Below are 18,982 nucleotides of genomic sequence, written 5' to 3' on the forward strand. Positions count from 1 at the left end.
TTATCATTTTTTTCATATAATGTCTTTGTGCCATTCATATTTAGTAGTACTCTAAACAACAGGCCCATAGGCCACATTGCTCACCTGAAAATCCTTGACCATTTTGTTTTATACCAGATTTCCCCCTTGTAATACATATTGTGACCCCACCCTACTCTAATGATCATAGTTTAAACAATTTGAAATCTACACTACCACAGGATGCCTTCACATAAGTTTCAGTTTTCTTGCCCAGTGTTTATTGAGAGGAATATTTTCAAAGATTTTTCCTATATATTTCTATGTTAAAATTTGATTCCCCATTTTGACACCACCCTTCCCCCGGGGGTCATGATTTGAACAATTTAGAATCAACACTTCCCCAAGGTGCTTCCACATACGTTTCAGCTTTATTGGCCCAGTGGTTCTTGAGAAAAGATTTTTAAAGATTTTTCCTATATATTTCTACATTAAACTTTGATTCCCCATTGTGGCCCCGCCCAAACCCCCGGGGGTCATGATTTAGAATACAATTTAGAATCTGCACTACCCCAGGGTGCTTCCACATAAGTTTCAGCTTTTCTGGCTCAATGGTTCTTGAGAAGAAGATATTTTAATGACCCCACCCTATTTTTGTTTTTTCGTCATTGTGAGGGGACTTGGCCCTTCATTTTAAGAAATTTAAATTCCCCTTCACCCAAGCAAGCTTTGTACCAAGTTTGGTTAAAATTGCCCTAGTGGTTCTTGAGAAGTCAAAAATTTGAAAAGTTTACAGACGGACGGACAGACGACGGACAAAATGTAATCAGAAAAGCTAACTTGAGCCTTTGGCTCAGGTGAGCTAAAAACAGGATTTTTTTTTCATTTTCGGCCTTTTGAGATGCCCCCTCTCGTAAGAAGACGGTAGAATTTCGTGTTTCCTTTACATAATGTACAATATAGTATTATTCATCATATATTATGAATTGAACAAAAAGCCTATTTTTTGTATAATTTGCCTAAAAGTGCTAAAATTTGTAACTTTCCTATGTAATCCATAGTAAATGTACCTATATTTTGAGACGACCCATTGAAATTCATGGACTTTAGATTTCGCCCAAACTTTGCATATACACTAAAGTTATAGGAAGTTATATATGGTACAATGTATATAAATTGAAGAGTTTCGCTATTGTAGTTTTTACACAATAAAACCCAAATCTCCCCCTTAAACACTATTGCTCATCAAAATAGTCACTGTGATGATATTTCCATTTTGAGAAACTATGCTAGACAGACTGCCTCCATGTTTGTTAAATAGGTAATTGTCACCACCATTGTTCAGTAAAATAGTTGCTATTATGTAGCATACATTTGGACAAGTCATCCAAAGAAGTTTAGCTCCATCCTTGTCACATCAATCGATTTCCGCGGCTTTATTAAGTAAAATTGGTTTTGTGTTGTCATGCCTATTTTGAAACGCCATGCCAAGTGAATTTATCAAACAGATTGCTGTCGGTACGCTTGTTCAGTAAATAAATAGCTACTTTTTCTTCATTTAGACAAGCAATGTAAATTAATATGCATTGATGTCGGCAGAGTTGTTTAAAAAAGCTCTACTATGCTTGCATGTTTATTTTTACGAGCTATCAAAAGTGAACTCACTCCATCATTGTCACAAAAATCGATTTTGGTACAATTGTTCAGTAATAGTTGTGCTGTTCTGTCATGCCCATTTTTACAAGCTATCTGAAGTGGACTCGCTCCATCCTTGTCACATAGATTAATGTCGGCGCCATTGTCCAGTAATAGTTGTGCTGTTCTGTAATACCCATTTTTACAAGCTAAAAAAAGCGGACTCGCTCCATCATTGTCAGAAAGATTTATTTCGGAACCAGTGTTCAGTAATTTTTTTGCTGTGCTTCGATGTCCATTTTTACAAACTATCCAAAGCGGACTCGCTCCATCCTTGTCACAAAGATTTATGTCGGCACCATTGTCCAGTAAAAGCTGTGCTGTGCTATCATGTCCATTTTTACAAGCTAAGAAAAGTGGACTCGCTCCATCCTTGTCACAAAGATTAATGTCGGCACCATTGTACAGTAAAAGCTGTGCTGTGCTATCATGTCCATTTTTACAAGCTAAAAAAAGCGGACTCACTCCATCATTGTCACAAAGATTTAGGTCGGCACCATTGTTCAGTAAAAGCTGTGCTGTGCTATCATGTCCATTTTTACAAGCTAAGAAAAGCGGACTCGCTCCATTATTTTCACAAAGATTTATGTCGGCACCATTGTACAGTAAAAGCTGTGCTGTGTTATCATGTCCATTTTTGCAAGCTATAAAAAGCGAACTCGTGCCATCCTTGTAACATAGATTAATGTTGGCACCATTGTTCAGTAAAAGCTGTGCTGTGCTATCATGTCCATTTTTACAAGCTAAAAAAAGCGGACTCACTCCATCATTGTCACAAAGATTTAGGTCGGCACCATTGTCCAGTAAAAGCTGTGCTGTGCTATCATGTCCATTTTTACAAGCTAAGAAAAGCGGACTCGCTCCATCCTTGTCACAAAGATTTATGTCGGCACCATTGCCCAGTAAAAGCTGTGCTGTGCTATCATGTCCATTTTTACAAGCTAAGAAAAGCGGAGTCACTCCATCATTGTCACAAAGATTTAGGTCGGCACCATTGTCCAGTAAAAGCTGTGCTGTGCTATCATGTCCATTTTTACAAGCTAAGAAAAGCGGAGTCACTCCATCATTGTCACAAAGATGAAGGTCGGCACCATTGTTCAGTAAAAGCTGTGCTGTGCTATCATGTCCATTTTTACAAGCTAAAAAAAGCGGAGTCACTCCATCCTTGTCACAAAGATTTAGGTCGGCACCATTGTTCAGTAAAAGCTGTGCTGTGCTATCATGTCCATTTTTACAAGATAAGAAAAGCGGACTCGCTCCATCATTGTCACAAAGATTTAGGTCGGCACCATTGTTCAGTAAAAGCTGTGCTGTGCTATCATGTCCATTTTTACAAGCTAAGAAAAGTGGACTCGCACCATCATTGTCACAAAGATTTATGTTGGCACCATTGTTCAGTAAAAGCTGTGCTGTGCTATCATGTCCATTTTTACAAGCTAAGAAAAGCGGACTCGCTCCATCATTGTCACAAAGATTTAGGTCGGCACCATTGTTCAGTAAAAGCTGTGCTGTGCTATCATGTCCATTTTTGCAAGCTATAAAAAGAGAACTCGTGCCATCCTTGTAACATAGATTAATGTCGGCACCATTGTTCAGTAAAAGTTGCGCTGTGCTGTCATGCCCATTTTGACAAGCTAGCCAAAGGGGACTCGCTCCATCCTTGTAACGTAGATTGATGTCGGCGCCATTCTTCAGTAAAAGTTGTGTTGTGCGTTCATGCCCATTTTGACAAGCAATCCGAAGGGGACTCCCTCCATCCTTGTTACATAGATTGATGTCGGCACCATTGTTCAGTAAAAGTTTCGCTGTGCTATCATGCCCATTTTGACAAGCAATCCAAAGGGGACTAGCTCCATCCTTGTCACATAGATTTATGTCGGCGCCGTTCTCCAGTAAAAGTTGTGCAGTGCTGCTATGTCCATTTTGACAAGCTATCCAGAGGGGGCTAGATCCATTCTTGATGCAAAAATTTATTTTGGCACCATTTTGTAATAAACAAAGGATTGTTATATTACGTCTTACCCCTCCGTATGTGTCCATCCCAGCCTCTTTAAGATGTTCTTCGTTGTTTCCTGCTGCCAGTGTTAACGGGGTACCCGTATTATTCGCAGTTAACTTATTTACGTCACCATCGAGTCCTATTAATTTTTCAATTATTAAAAAGTTATGGAACATAGAAGCAATATGAATTGGTAAAAATATACCCCATGTCTTTGACAAGGATTTCTCTTTATATTCCAAACTCAGCCAATCTAAAAACTTCGGATTACCATTAGCACACATTGAACAGAAAGTAGAAGGTATTTCAATGTCACATTTTTTGAGAATGGACAAGCAAGAAAGGGAAATTTCATCATGACAAAATGTTATCAATACGTCCAAAGGACATAGATTGTCGTTTGAATTAAGAAGAGCAATACGCGAGAAACTAGCATTATAACTTTGTTCCATTTCATTAGACCTGGGCGTCTGAATATAGTTCTTAGAAAACTTCTGTACCTCTGTCGAATTCATGCTTTCTTTAAACACTTTAATCACCTTTTGATTACGTAGATTTGGGTTTATAACGACATCAGTAACATTTTCTGTCTGAATATCATCGATGAACCTCCTCACAAGATCACATATATACTCTTCAGGCAGATAAATGGTAAATGGATCGCGATCTTCCCCCTCAGTGTCGTCCTCTATTCTCATTCTTCGTCGCATGAAACCACTTTCTGCGTACTGTATTGTCTCTAATGGATAATCAACGCCAAACACAAATGTTGATATTTCCATGATAAAGTCATGAAGGAAATGGAAAACGTGTCCAACACGCTTTACATAGGATCCTTCTAATTCGCAGAGGGTATTTCGAATGACTGAAAGACTTGTATGTTCCGGTAAATCACATATCTCTAAAACATTTTTATATTTCTGTAAAGAACAACTTTTTGTTCTGATAGTATTGATTTGTAAATTATTTCTAAAAACTATGATCAAAATAATAGCACAGTATTTCTTTTTGTCAGTATACTTGAACTGTTCGATGTCATTTTTTATAAAACTGAAAGGATATTTAAAGAAATTGATTCCTTTTTTCTTATTACTTGATTCATATGACAAGCATTTACAAAGCAATGGGAAATAAGCCTCTCTTTTAACAATTTCCCTAACATCATCTTCCGAAAGCTTCATATGTTGACAATATATATTTAAGATCTTCTTCTTTTCAACCTCTGTAAGTTTCAAATTGCCAGAGTCTATTTCTACTATGCTTGATTTCTTCTTGAGTATCCCAACTACGCGCCTGTCGTATATGACACATCTTCTGCAAGACACTAACAACTTAACCTTCTTCAAGCAAACTGTAAGCGTTTTCTCATACATTTTCCATAAATTATATGAAATTTCATCCAACGTCTCCTTACCAATCGGATCATTTAAAATGAACAAAATCTTATCATCTGAATTGATTCCTGTAGAACATATTTCTTTTATTTCTCTAACGTCATCGACAGGTTTGACATACCATTCGCCTTCTTCTTTAAATTTGAGTGCAATGTGTTGCATAATTGCCGTTTTTCCGCATCCAGAATTTCCAACCACCGTTACAAAGTTTTGACTTCTAATTTTTACTTCAACAAATTTACATGCTGCTGTTGGAATAAAGTGACTGTCTTCTTCTCGCCAAGTCTTTAGGATGTCTTCATATAGTGTTGATTCTACAATAACCAGAACTCTTTTATCATTCAAAAACAAAATAGTTATACAGACAATACTCGTAAATTACGTATGGTCCATCAAAAATCATTGATGAACTTACGAAAATAAAACTTTTTTAACAATACATACACAGTAAAGTGTGACATATTTCAGTGATCAATTAACATTTTTTGCAAGTAACAAATTTAGAATTACGCTTGACTTAAATAAACAATTAGTTTTTAAAGAAATTCTCTATGAATAAATATTTTGCAAAAATAAGCTTTTTAGCACAAATTCCCTGAATATCTGCGGCATACTTGTTGACCATATAATAGCCTGTTTTTCTTTCTATAAACGCCTTCTGTATCGGCGATATGGTTGGTTTTCATTAAAAGTATGTTATATTTGTTTACATTTATATCTTCTCACAATGTCATGCTATATTATTTATACGTTAATAATATGAACGAGAAGTTAATACAGGGTTTAGAACTCACATAAATAAGCACTACTCAAAACGTAGCTTCACGATTTTTTATGGATGTCAACGAAAAATTCGACTATCAGTCGAATTGACCGACGATTGAATAATAAAACGACAATCGAATATTTAATAAATTGCAGGATTAGGAGGTGATAAAGAAATTATCCTCTCAAAATTGATAAAGCTTTAATTCTCGTCCTCAGACGAATAAGAGCTCAAACACAATTACAGTATATCAATAATTTCTACATTGTACAAATGGAAGCATAGAAATAACACACGTTTACTATTATTTCAAATTACAACTGACCTTTTTGTACTTGTAGAAACTAATGCTGCGCTATACTGGACTATGAAAACTATTAATCTTACATACGAGGGATGATAAAAAATTAATGCCGCAACTTCGATTAAATTGCTACTAGCTATAGAGGACACTAGACGACACAAATTAACAAAATTACAAATGATGGAAGCTACATTTATTTCAAATCAGTCCTGAAAAATTCAAATTAAAATGACTTTTACTTTTCAAAATATTAAAATATATCCCTCGTATGTAATACTATAAAAGTTTCAAAATTTCACGGCTATGGTAGGATTTGTACCAATCTTCAATTTATTTATTTCCTCTAAAAATAAAATTACATAAAAGAACGTTTAATATGTGAATGTGTTTGTGAATCTCATTTTTTGAACAACTACCAAAATCGCCACACCAACGTAACGTCATATGATGGATATGCCCAGCTATACACTTAATAAACGCCCCCCCCCCCCCCCTTGGTTTCGTTAAAAAATGAGATTCACAAACACATTCACATATTAAACGTTCTTTTATGTATTTTTTGCACCAATTGTATACACGCACTCTATCTAATATTTAGTCCTCTAACAAAATTTTTCAAACATTATCATTATATTGAGACAAACTTAAAGTTTCTCATATTTTTATTGCTTAATTCTCTTTTTTGACAACATCAGACTTCATTGAATGTTTCTGCCCATCTTCCTATCTTTTGGGCTTGTTGTCCTCTTTTGCTTATTCAACAACATATTACCCGCATAAAATCACTGAAACCATTTAGAAACATGTCTCTTGCTTACATTTTTTTTCCTCTGTGAATCAGATTAATTTATCATCGTAACTGTCTCTACTGGCGATTTCCCGATTTTTAAGGAAAAACGCAACACAGCTTGTTTCGGTGTTTTATATTCCATTTGAATCAATAAATCAGATTTAAATAATAATTTTTTTGATTGAAAAAGAAATAATGACGTTATTTAATTTTGAACGAAAGACTTGAAAATATAGTTAATTTTGTCTTTTTAAATATTGGACACTTCGACATTTTTTTTAAATCTTGGTCTTTTTTTTCATTCTAACAATATACACTATGTCGGAGTCACACGATTTTACCAAATTTACATGCAGTATTTGGGTTATCTATAAATTTCAATATAAAAGGTTATGGCTCATTAAAAAATCTAAGTTTAGTTAATAATTCTTTTCAACACTAGATAGGTTGAGATTTCAAACGAGTACGGGTACGGGTACGTCTAATAGAAGAATTACTTAAATTACTTGCGTACTACCTCATCAATTCTAGTGATGAAAAGTTTTCTACACTTTTGTAAAACTTGTCGAATGGAATCTACACGTAAGTAAAAACGTGTTGCTTAAATGATAAAAATTAGCCAATTTATGCGTGAAAATGTGATTGTTATACATTTAATAGGATGTAAAGATTCACGAGCACTTATTTGAATAAAGTTTTGTTTACTAATCATAATTAAACTTGCGACATAAAACTTCTATATAGTCGAAACAGGGACGCCGATTGCGGTGTACACGTACATGCTACACGTCAAAAAAAATCTCAACAGACAGATTAAAAAAAACGTGTACGTCAAAATATTTACAAGTACACATACGCGTACAAGTTTAAAATCTCAACCTCCCTACTGTATTTTCTACGGGAAAAGTGATGCGATCCTAAAAAAGATTCCACTTTAAAACTGCAAAATTACATTTCAATTGTTTTTCTGGTCAACTACATAAATATAGAATGATATATTTTTATTTACAGGATTTCTTTCAGTCGAAGCACTTTTCAAATACTTTAATAAGTCTTATGTTTATGTGCATAAAACCTTGACCCCCTTATTTCATTTAAATGAATTTGCATACAAATATACAAGAGCAAACCTTTATATGGACAATTTATGACTATAAAAATAGACATCGCATCTTATCTAATGTCTCTATTCATATCTGCAAAATACATATCAGCGCACTTTTTAAAGTCACATGGTTTTTCACACCAATTAGGATCACATTGTTATGATGTCATATTGTGTATCGAGACAACAAAATACATTTTAAAAGTATCTGTGTTCATAATCTGAGCTTTGTTTCATTTACTGAAACATAATTCACACAAATCACTTGGTAGAACTTTGATATATTCATGGCTGAAAAATAACAACTATTCTCATTTGAATTTATGTGGTTTCTTGCCAATTGTAAACGTCTTCAGCTTTTTATCCGTCTTATATCCGTGCTTTTGAAAGCAATAGCTCTTTGCAGAAACGTAGACATGGGAACAGTACAGCTACTGTTTTGACTCTTTAACTCGGGGTGGTAATAGTATTTTTTTTATCTGTTTGAGTGCTTTCTATGTAAGTAAGGCGGGAATTTTCAGGGTCAACTTCCAGAATTTAGAATCATTAGAGATTCATCCCATTGCAAAATTTTAATGTTTCAAAAGGTAAATGCAGAAGAATTTCCCTCTTCATAGAATGAATTTACTATTGAAATAAAATAAACAATACTTCAATATCCTATCCTTTAGTGTGGTTTCCTTCTGTATTTTTTTTTTCCTTTTCGGTGCTACATTTCGACAAAACCAAGAGGAGTATGGTTAATGAGCAAAGATTTTTTTTAATGCTCACGTTTGAAAAAGAAAATTAAAAATTTTCATCTACATTGTATCAAGGGAAGCTCCTTTTATACAATTTGTAAAACATATGGTAGAATCGTATAGTCGAAACATCCGACCATTTATTTATAAATTTCCCTTTAAAACATCCCGTTTGGAAACTTATAATTTTAAAAGACTTTTATGCTTGACATTATATATGTAATATAAAGAAGGGTTATGTCATTGCACTGCAGTTCAAAAATGGTAACTTTTATTACAACAAGTGACCTTAATTTGTGCGAAAAACCATGTGAGATTAAAAAGTGCTTTGGATTGTATTTTATTCGCTAACTATATGCATTTTTCAATGAACATAATGTTACTTGTTAAGCCTCACTCTGTGTTCAAGCTGACGTTATGACGTCATATTGAGAATTATAGTGCGGCCGATTAACCGCTTATACTTTGTTGTGCGGAATTTAACTAACAACAAAACTGCAGGGCCTAGTTTCTCAAAAAGCCCTACGTCCAGGCGTTAGCTTAGTCCGGACAAAATCAGTGAATAAACCCGAAAGTCGGACTAAGTTGCGTTTCACAAAAAGGCGGAGACTTAGTCGAGACTAAATTTTGGTTTAAATCTAGGCCTGCTACTGAGTAGGCGTAAGTTCTTAGTCTGTACACAATTTGGAAAAAAGGGCAAGTGTTTTAATCAAAAACTGATATAATACCTATTTATATACATGCACATAATTATATGAATTTCAAAAATCATGAAAATTAATAAACAACATATGATAATATGTAGACAGGTAGTAAAATCCATCGATTATTTTTCGCAAGAGTTGGGATGAACTAGAAACTTGTAATTAAGAATTTTGTTTTCTAGTTGGGTAGGAATTTAATAAGTGCCAGATTTTATTTTTTAGAAATGTAGGCACGCGTTGTCGGGGGGGGGGGGGGGGGGGGCTGCAACCCTTCTGTTTTTTTTTTAATACAATAATGCGTTTTCTGTTTTAAAAAGGTGAATAATTTTTGGGCTGATTCCCACTTTTTTAGCATTTCTCTTTTCGGCTGAATATTTTGGTCACTCAATTACTAACCACCACCACCCCATCCCCATTTACTGTTTAATAACGATGCCAGGTTCCTAATATTTTTTTTGTTTTTAAATGGATAATGTTTCAATTAATCTTCAAACAATATTCATTTTAAAAAATATATTTTAAATAATAATAAACATTCGGTTACTTTCCATGCATCAACAAAATCAATGCTTCTTTAATTTTCCCCTTTAATTTCAAGTCTTTAAATATGATATTATTAAAACATAAAAATTTGAATTTGTAAAATGTTCAAGTATTATATTTCAAGTATTCTGTTCAAAAGACTGTTCACTCATTGTCGAGAGGTGAGAAGTGTAGATGGTTTAATCTTTTTTTTTTTTTTAATGGCTTGCAAAAGCTTAATAGTTTTAAATCGAATTCTTGTGAACCAAATTACATGCAATAAATCTAATAATTATTATAGATTTCTAAAATGTTTCCATTAAAATTGAGAATGTGTGTTTTATAATGCAAATAGTGTATATGCATATGTATTTTTACATGGCCTATGTAAATTATCAAGACGATATCAATGTTAAACTATGTCCAAAATGGATTACATGTATCATAAATGCAGGTACATGTATCACCTTGATTGCCAGTATATGTCTAATTCATATTGAAAAAAATTATTGAAATTATAAAGAATTATGTATGGTATGGGCCATTTTAGGCCCCCGTTCAAATAATGTTTTATATTTGCAAATGTCTTTCTTGTTCAAGGCGTCGCACGTATATAAAATCGTTGCTTACTGTGCCAAAATTGTCATTTTTTTGAAGTTTTGTTTAAAACTAAGGCACTTAAAACCTTTAATTCTCTGCATATTACTTAAATCAATATATTAATATATAGGTAAAAGAAATATATAAATTTTATCCTTTCAACAATATAAATTTTATTGAGTTTCATTGATGTCTAAATTCAACAATAAACGGGAGCCAATGAAAATCATATATATGTCTTTAAGACAATTAATCACTTTTTTAAAATCGCTTATCCATGTTTTAAATTTATGATAAGTAATTAAGTTTTTCATAACTGATAAATTTTTGACAGTACGTCTGTTGGTCGGGGGCTCTGTCCCTTCACTTTCTATCTGCGTAACGTATTTTAAATACAGAAAAAAATTCCCTTAGAAACTGGTTGCACCCCCCTTTCCCCGACTTTCAAAACTTTGGCTACGAGCCTGTTCCAGCCCCTAGCCATATGATGTATGGCTTTTACCCACAGGAAAATTACTTTTATTCCAAATTTTTGCAAGTACATGTATGTATAATCATGTATGTCCATCATTTGGTTTTTTATATATAATATTACACTTGTGGATGTAGAGAGGGAGGCTGTGTCCAAAATTATAATGTAAAATTTACTCAATCACTTTTGTTTAGTGTGGCTGTGGGCGCCTAACCTTAATCTGTCACCTTTTTCAAGATTTCTGAATCCGCTACTATGTACCATTTAAATCTGTTTGAAAGACGGTGAAAAAAGGAAAACATGCAAGTATTCGTGCTTTCTGTGCTTTATATTCTCTATTTAGGTTCAAGTGTGCTATTAATTTGATCCGCCACACATGTCATTGTAGTCTCGAAACCAAATAAAATGCGATCTGCGCATGCTTAGTACCTAGCGGAATGGTCTTAGTCTTAGGCCCAGTCTTACGCTGCTTTCTGAAACGCGAGTTAGGCCCGTCTAACTTTTTTAATCGGACTAACTTAGGCCCAAATCTACAACTTTTTGAGAAACGAGCCCAAGGTGTAAGAAACATAAATATATTCTAGAGCTATCCAACAGTTTTAATATTGGGAATAATTTCGTTTTGTGGTACTCTGAAGACCTGACGGTTTTTCGTAATGTCATAATAATCACGTTCTGTTTAAATTAGTCCATGTTTTCTTTCTTTAACCATAACTGTTTTGCGTATTTTTCAAAATACTTTTTTCATGAATATTAATCAGCGGGAGTTGTGTCGTGAATATGATGTTTGCATTGGTAGCAAAAATCTAATTCACCATGATACTCTTGTTTTGTTTTTAAAAATTTTAGAGTATAATTTATATAACTTAGACATTTTACTTGAAAAAACAACGTTAATAGTAATCTTACATCCAGGCTTTGGGATAAACGTGATTTTTTTTCCTATGTCAAATACCTATTTTGCATAATTTATCATATCACTCAGGTGATTCGGTTCTCGGGTCTGTGTTCTACGTACGAACATTTTGTTAGTTTTATGGTCGGAACATTGACCTTGTCAGCAAAGACAATTTATCATCAAATCTAATGCTGACTGACAATTTTCATACTCATTCTTACGCCAATCTTTACACACGGAATTGTCGACGGATTTTTCGTTATTTCCCAATCATGATACATGTATGAGTACACTCATTAGCGGAGCGGATAGTGGGGAAAATATTTCACTTGCGGATACAAGCACCAAATTTTGCATGAAGGTTCTTTGACTATTACTGGAATAAGAAATATCGTAGCCATTCAAGTTTTCGCCATTTTCAAGATGGCCGCCACTTAATTCAAAACGGCGTCTGTTTTAATAATTTTTTCCTGATATTTTGAAAGTTTTCTTGGTAATACTTTTATTTCTTCTGGAATAATAAAAGGGAACTTTGTATATGATATAAATTGAGCTCTATTTTATACATACATGCACTGGGCATGCGCTTAAATACAAACAAAAGCTGTTTTAATGACATAACTGACTCCATCTTCTGAACAGTGTACAGCTGCATAAAGCAGTGCAAGGTTATTTGGATATGAAGTAGTTGAAGTTATTTTACACCTCACAATCTAGTAGTTCTTGAATAATGCATCAGTGAGTGCCGTTTTAGTATTTACTGCCAAAAAGTGATATCACCTATCCCAATAGGTGATGTAACCTATTCAGATTTTGAAAAGGTGATATCACCTATTCTAGTTGCAAGAAGTTGTCCAGTGTAAGACCCAAAATCCGCATTCTTTTTCCCAATCCTACCTGGAAGGTGATTGTAAAGTTAGCAACTTGCATAAGGACTGACCTAATAAATGTCCATCCTGCAATTAAATTCTCGTAATATGCTCTACAAGAGCAACTCTTGAGTGAGGGGATCAAGGCGCGTGTCATTTACGTTATTAGCATTACTGATCAAACATAATGATAACAATTTTGTCTCCTAGTACATTGATTATAGGTTCTGTCAAATTGCCACAAGGAGTGCTTCACAATTGGAATATTTCTGTTGCGTTATCAAACATATTCATAGTCTGTCATGCTGTGTTTATACCTTTCCCAACAAAGACCGATACTGTATCACAACCCGTGAATGCATGAAAGAATATCAATATGCATTGATCTGGGTCGCAGTGATCTAACAACATCATAAATTGGTATCCATCCCAAACCTTTGCCCCTTCAAAGTGTCATCCATAACTGATTCATATTTAATTCATCAAAAAGATAAACACTAATGACAACAACGTTTGTATATTAGCCACAATCCAGTGCTGCATGTTTTGTATAAAGGAACATGCGGTTGTCAGCTTCTTTATGGTTGCAAAGTGGTATAAAGTCAGTATCTATTGCTTTACTGACAACATTTTCCTCCTTTGCTACACTGGCAGTTGCCTCTGTAATAGAAAATATAACTGTGTCTGCTAAAACCCAAATAGTTTATTTTTGTTCTCGTCACATTGAAGGAAAGTGTTCCATGACTTTGGTGGTCTAGTGTTTCCAGTTACTTTTCGTCTTGACCCCATGCCACACTTCCGTTCAGTTTCTGCCTTGAAACTATCGTCTTTTCTAAACACCGAAGACAGTGTCTACCCTCAAAGTACCTTTTACAAGAGAATTAATGTGCGGAATGATAATGACATTGATATATTAGTTAAAATTTCGACTTTGTCCAGGTTGTTTTTGAATTGACTTAAAACGCACTGCCAATTCCCAGTGTATCAACTGTTGGTACATTATGTGGCAACATTTGACCTGCTTCCAAAATGGATATCAATTGAGACTTAACAACCGTATTTAACAAACAATTTAGTGAAAAAGAGGGGGTGCTTGTTTTCATGTTGGAAAACAATATTGTAGAATGCATTGGCTACTCTGGCAGAAAGTTAAAAAAAAATAGGAAAAACGGCTAGTCAATAAAATTTGCCAAACTTGACTTTGAAAAATCAGATTTTGGTTTGGGATAAAATAAGCGAAATATATTCTTATGATCAGGTTCATCAAACCCGGATTATCACCTTCACATATTCTTAAAAGGACTTCCATGTATTGTTCTTTCCCAATGAATGTCTCCTATTTTCAATATTTCATCTGCAGTTTCAGTTTCGACAACAACTATAAAGATCCAGCGACTCTTCTTCAAATGGGTTTCCCATTTCCAAAAACATAGACAGAGTCCAATTTATTTTAAAAAAACTCTCTGAGCAGCAAGGGTTTCTTGTGATGTTTTTCCTTTTTCTCGTGAACATTTTCACATATTCGTGTGCCTTTTCAGTAAGTCTGATGATTTCTGACCCACCTACCACCCAGCACCTAAGGGCGACTTCGATTCATACCCGAGTATTAACTCTTGGTTGACGTCACATGACCGGATGTTTACATAAACATGTGCTTTCCAAGCGAACTCATATGAGTTTGAAGGGTAGCGAAAATAAAATAAATTTCCTCTATGAGTTTTAAAAGGCGGTCGAATAGGTCCATTTTGACATCATCTGTTGAGTTAATATTTTCTGTAGCTTTTGTTGCAGTCGAAATGTTTTTCTTTTTCAGCTCTGAACTTTTTTGGTTTCGAATTTGAATTTATGTCTCTGCTGTTATCGGGCAGTAAGCCTGAAAAATCTAATCAAATAAATATATATTCATATAAATTATAAAGCGTTCATGTAGAAAGTGTGTTTCGAAGTTTGCTTTTAAGGATAAGCGATGCTAAACATAATATTTAGTAAAAAATAATTCCTGCGTTCGGGTTTTTCTTTCGACGCCGCCATATCGAAACTCTAGTAATCCTACTGTATGGCTGGGTTAGCTTGGGTAGAGTTCATAAGGTCATATGACGTATTTTGAGTAGTAACTATGGTCGTTCGATTGAAACTCAAGTAACTCGAGTACGTACTCGGGTACGAATCGAAGTCGCCCTTAATGAAGTTGGATCTTCAGTTAACCAGCACCTTTTACATTAGCATTGTTCTGCTCATGGGCTTGACAATGGCAATGTTTGAAAACTAACTTTATTCTTTCTAAAGGTAAAGATTACTTTTTCAAATTCTTAGTATATGTCCGGGTGCTTTGTTTTCATCCGAAGGTGAAATGGTAGCTAACGAGAATCATTGATGTGACCAAGAGCCAAACATATGGAATCATATATGATAATAGTTAAGATTCTTTGTAAAACATGGAATCTGATTCTTTGCAAGACCTTACAAAATAGAGGACAGAGAGTTCCAAAGGAATTCTTGACCAAAATTTTAATTTTGAAATCTTTTTATCTTGTTCTGCACTCAAAGAAAAATATCTCATCTTTTTCAATTGCAATTATCCAGTTCCTTTGCATTTCGGTATGCCTTTTTATCAAGTTATACAGACAGCAGGCACTAATCTGATGATCTTGCCTTGCTTTAGCAAGTTTAAAAATTGTTAGGAAAGACTCAGCAGTTCCCGAATATGCAATTTGTGTCTGCTTGATATTGTCATCCAACCACTTCCTTTCAACAAATTACCAAGCAGTTTGATAGCTACCATTTCAACATGCAACCCATCAAACATATTAACAACAAACCTATCTTCACCATAAATCTTCAGTCATTCTCATTGTATCTTTTGGCAAGAACAAATAAAGGTTACAAACCATCACAGGCATTTGCCTTGGATTTAAAAAGGATGGTACTGCCTTCAGTTTATCCATGGCATGCTTCAATGTGGAAAGCGAATGATTACATGTTGTTTTATATCATAAATACAAAATTATTTGTATAATACCTTTTGTGTAAAGTTGCTTGAAAGAATATTTCTCTCAATGAGATTTTACATTGCCTGGAGGATCATTTCATTTATTGAGACTTTACGGTGTCTTGAAGGAGTGTTTCACTACATGAAATTTTACATTCCTTGAAGAATTATTTCACTTATTGAGGACTTTCAAACACAATATTTTACTTGGTATTTATGCCCACTGGATAGTGAGGGAACGCCTGAGAAGCTTTTGATAAACATCTACCTCAAGTTTTAAAAAATTGCTTCTGTGATGATACATCTTCTCGCTACTGTGATGATACATCTTATTTAATGTAACTATATATAGATTCTACAATAGGGAACAATCCCAGGCACCTTACGTTACTTATTTTTCTTTAGATAATAAAATTACTAGTATACCCCGGCCTAACTAATAATGTATTAGGTAGAGGTATTTTTTTATTAAAAGAAAAATAAGTAACGTCAGGTGCCTGTGGGAACAATATAAATAAATGCATTATAAGAAAATAATTTTGTCTTTATTTAATATTCAAGTTGGAATATGATTTATAAAGTCTTTTTAAACTTCTACGATATCTTTAAGTGGCCAAAGTATAATTAAGTACAATAGGGAACAATCCCAGGCAGCTTACGTTACTTATTTTTCTTTAGATAATAAAATTACTTGTATACCCCGGCCTAACTAATAATGTATTAGGTAGAGGTATTTTTTTATTAAAAGAAAAATAAGTAACGTCAGGGGCCTGTGGGAACAATATAAATAAATGCATTATAAGTTTTAAATATGCGTTAGCAAAAAGTAACCATCTACGAGGGCCGTTTAAAAATTACGTAGACTTGTTGCACCGAAAAAGAATTGACAACATATTTGGACAAATGTCATGCATAATATTAGAGAATTTTTACTTATATGAACTTCAAAATTTCAAATCAAACTATTGTAAAGTGATATCAATTTTGGGTGATTTATTAGGACATATCTTTAAGTCACGGAACAGCAAAAATCTTCCTTCGACGTCACGAACATTTTAAAATGAGCTTTCATTTTCTCAAAATTTTCCCAAGAGTTCCTCTACGTACAATTTGAGTTTGAATTGAATGGGTACATTAATTCTATAGAATTTCACTTTTTCTGCCACATAGAGCCTTCAGTTAAATGACAAAAATCAAAAAAAAAGATTCATTGTTCTTTTTTCTTATTGGACTTACTTTTTGAGCCTAAATTCTTGTATTTTAAATAATTGATTATGGATTATACAACGTATAGATTCATAGGGCAGCTGGAGTGAGGTTCATACTCTTTCCAAATTCAAAATCCGCAAAGTTCGTGTCACCATACCAAGAAAAACACCAGAAAAATATCGATAATATAAAATTTTTACCATTTTGATTTGTTTTATTTAGAAATGTTCTTATCTCATCATTTTCTCTGTTTTCAGATCGGGATTTAGGTCCATAAGATTCCGGTTCTTTTCATATTCATTTTCATGTTCATATACAATATGATCAATTTGTTCTGAATCAAATTAACACATTATTATTCTCTCACCTGTTTTTTGGATATCGTGTTCTCTCTTCTCTGGTTCACTACTTACGCCAACCTCTCTGACGCTATACTGAGCATCAATTTGTTTAGTATTGAAATTGGTTTCTTTTTCATTTATTGTCCCTAAATTAAAGAACAATTATGTAGTCTTTTTATTAAGATTCCATCTGTTATAATTGTAATTGCATGTCAATCACTGAAGGTCAACCACTGTGCCAAAAAAGCACATATGTATAATTTGCAAAGTATTTTGTAATGCACAAAATTAAAAACTTTTATCAATTAATACCTTTGATTTTTTAACATTGTAATGAAAATGTACTAAATTTCTTTTGATTTATCCAAAGTTTGTAACACTTCATAATAAATTTTTGAAAAAGAATATTAAATTGTTGTTTTCTTTTAACAGTTTTTGAAATTACCTTGAATGTTTCCCGGATGTAATGGTAGGAACTCTTTACATTCTTCTTCAAAATCTGATTTTTTTAAATATTTGATTTATTAATAATTCTAATTGAAAACTTTATTTTTAATCACAAAAAAATTGCTATATAGGATTCAATCAACATTAAACATATGAACAGAGTAAAACTTTGAAAGAAACCTACTAGTATTGTCTTCTATTTCCATGTTTTTATGCCTTAGATTCCATGGACTGTGAGCTAAAATGTAAACTATAATCTTAACCCTTCTGTTAAGAATTTACAAGTTTGTTAAAAGTACACATACTTTTTCCCTTCACATAAAAAAGTAGAATAAATGTACATGTACCCATAAACGTTAATTGTCAAATTTTACGAATGAATCGGACTATCGGGAATGCAAATAACATTGCTATTTGATGAATAAATCAGCATTACAAAATGAAAAAAAAATTGTAATAGTTTCAAGTTTATTCACATATATGTTTGCATCGGTAATCCTAGAAAAATACGAAGCACAAGGACTAGAACTCTGTATATGTACTGTGTTCAAGCAAATTTTTTGCGAGACGTTAGTAAATGTTACATCATTTAATGTTACATTCATTTTAATTATGAGAATCATGAGAAAACCAACTCTGATTTTGGCCTTTTTTCCTTCTCAAGTTCTAATTATAAATTTTGTTAAGGTTTTGGTTTCTCTCGGTTTCTAATCGACATATAATTCCATGTATCATTTACATACTTCACTTCCCAGAAATATGTGTAAGAAATTGCTTTAAAAAGAAGAAAAATTACCCGACCCTTTTTTAGCTTTATAAAAGAATTAAAATATTTTAAAGTACCCGGTAAAAATGGAACTGAACGCATAATATGCTCTACTATGTTTTTTTTTTTAAATCAACCTTAACCTAATTAATAAACTAAAAATTCGTTTAATTATTTCCATAATCAATGAAATTATAAGTTATTGAGAATGAAAAAATAGCAAGTCTTAAATGATCTTAGTTGTCCAGCTCTTGTTTTTCTGTATTCGTACTTTCGTATTTACAGTTTACAAAAACAAACTGGTTGTATTGTTAGATTTATATTTTCAAATTTCAAAAAATCGGAAATCAGGAATAGCCTAGGATTTTTGTTAGAAATATGGTACGTGATTAAAGAAACAAGAGGAAACTAAAG

At 33.3% G+C, this 18,982-nt stretch overlaps 1 protein-coding gene across 1 annotated transcript; it reads right to left on the minus strand.

Annotated features, from left to right (window-relative positions):
• Positions 1-855: 855 nt before the first annotated feature.
• Positions 856-18,008, minus strand: LOC134228504 (ankyrin-3-like). Its single transcript, XM_062710155.1, has 5 exons — positions 17,987-18,008; positions 17,801-17,854; positions 17,382-17,501; positions 5,067-5,360; positions 856-4,553 (listed from the first exon to the last, which is right to left on the minus strand). The coding sequence occupies exons 1-5, from the start codon at positions 18,006-18,008 to the stop codon at positions 1,564-1,566; spliced, it is 3,480 nt and encodes a 1,159-aa protein (XP_062566139.1). The 3' UTR covers positions 856-1,563.
• Positions 18,009-18,982: the final 974 nt, after the last annotated feature.

Source organism: Saccostrea cucullata, unplaced genomic scaffold (genome assembly GCF_032062105.1).
Source record: "Saccostrea cucullata isolate Sc308-1 unplaced genomic scaffold, CSIRO_AGI_Scuc_v1 ctg76, whole genome shotgun sequence".
In the NCBI taxonomy this organism is placed as follows: domain Eukaryota; kingdom Metazoa; phylum Mollusca; class Bivalvia; order Ostreida; family Ostreidae; genus Saccostrea; species Saccostrea cuccullata.

What these genes read in the sequence shown, in the direction of transcription:
- LOC134228504 (XM_062710155.1), bottom strand. Translation starts at nt 18,008, where the DNA reads ATGGAAATAGAAGACAATACTA. An exon ending in GGAAATAGAAGACAATACTA is followed by an intron (nt 17,855 to 17,986) that starts GTAGGTTTCTTT and finishes TAAAAAAATCAG; the next exon opens with ATTTTGAAGAAGAATGTAAA. An exon ending in CATTTTAAATGATCCGATTG is followed by an intron (nt 4,554 to 5,066) that starts GTAAGGAGACGT and finishes AAAATGTTTTAG; the next exon opens with AGATATGTGATTTACCGGAA.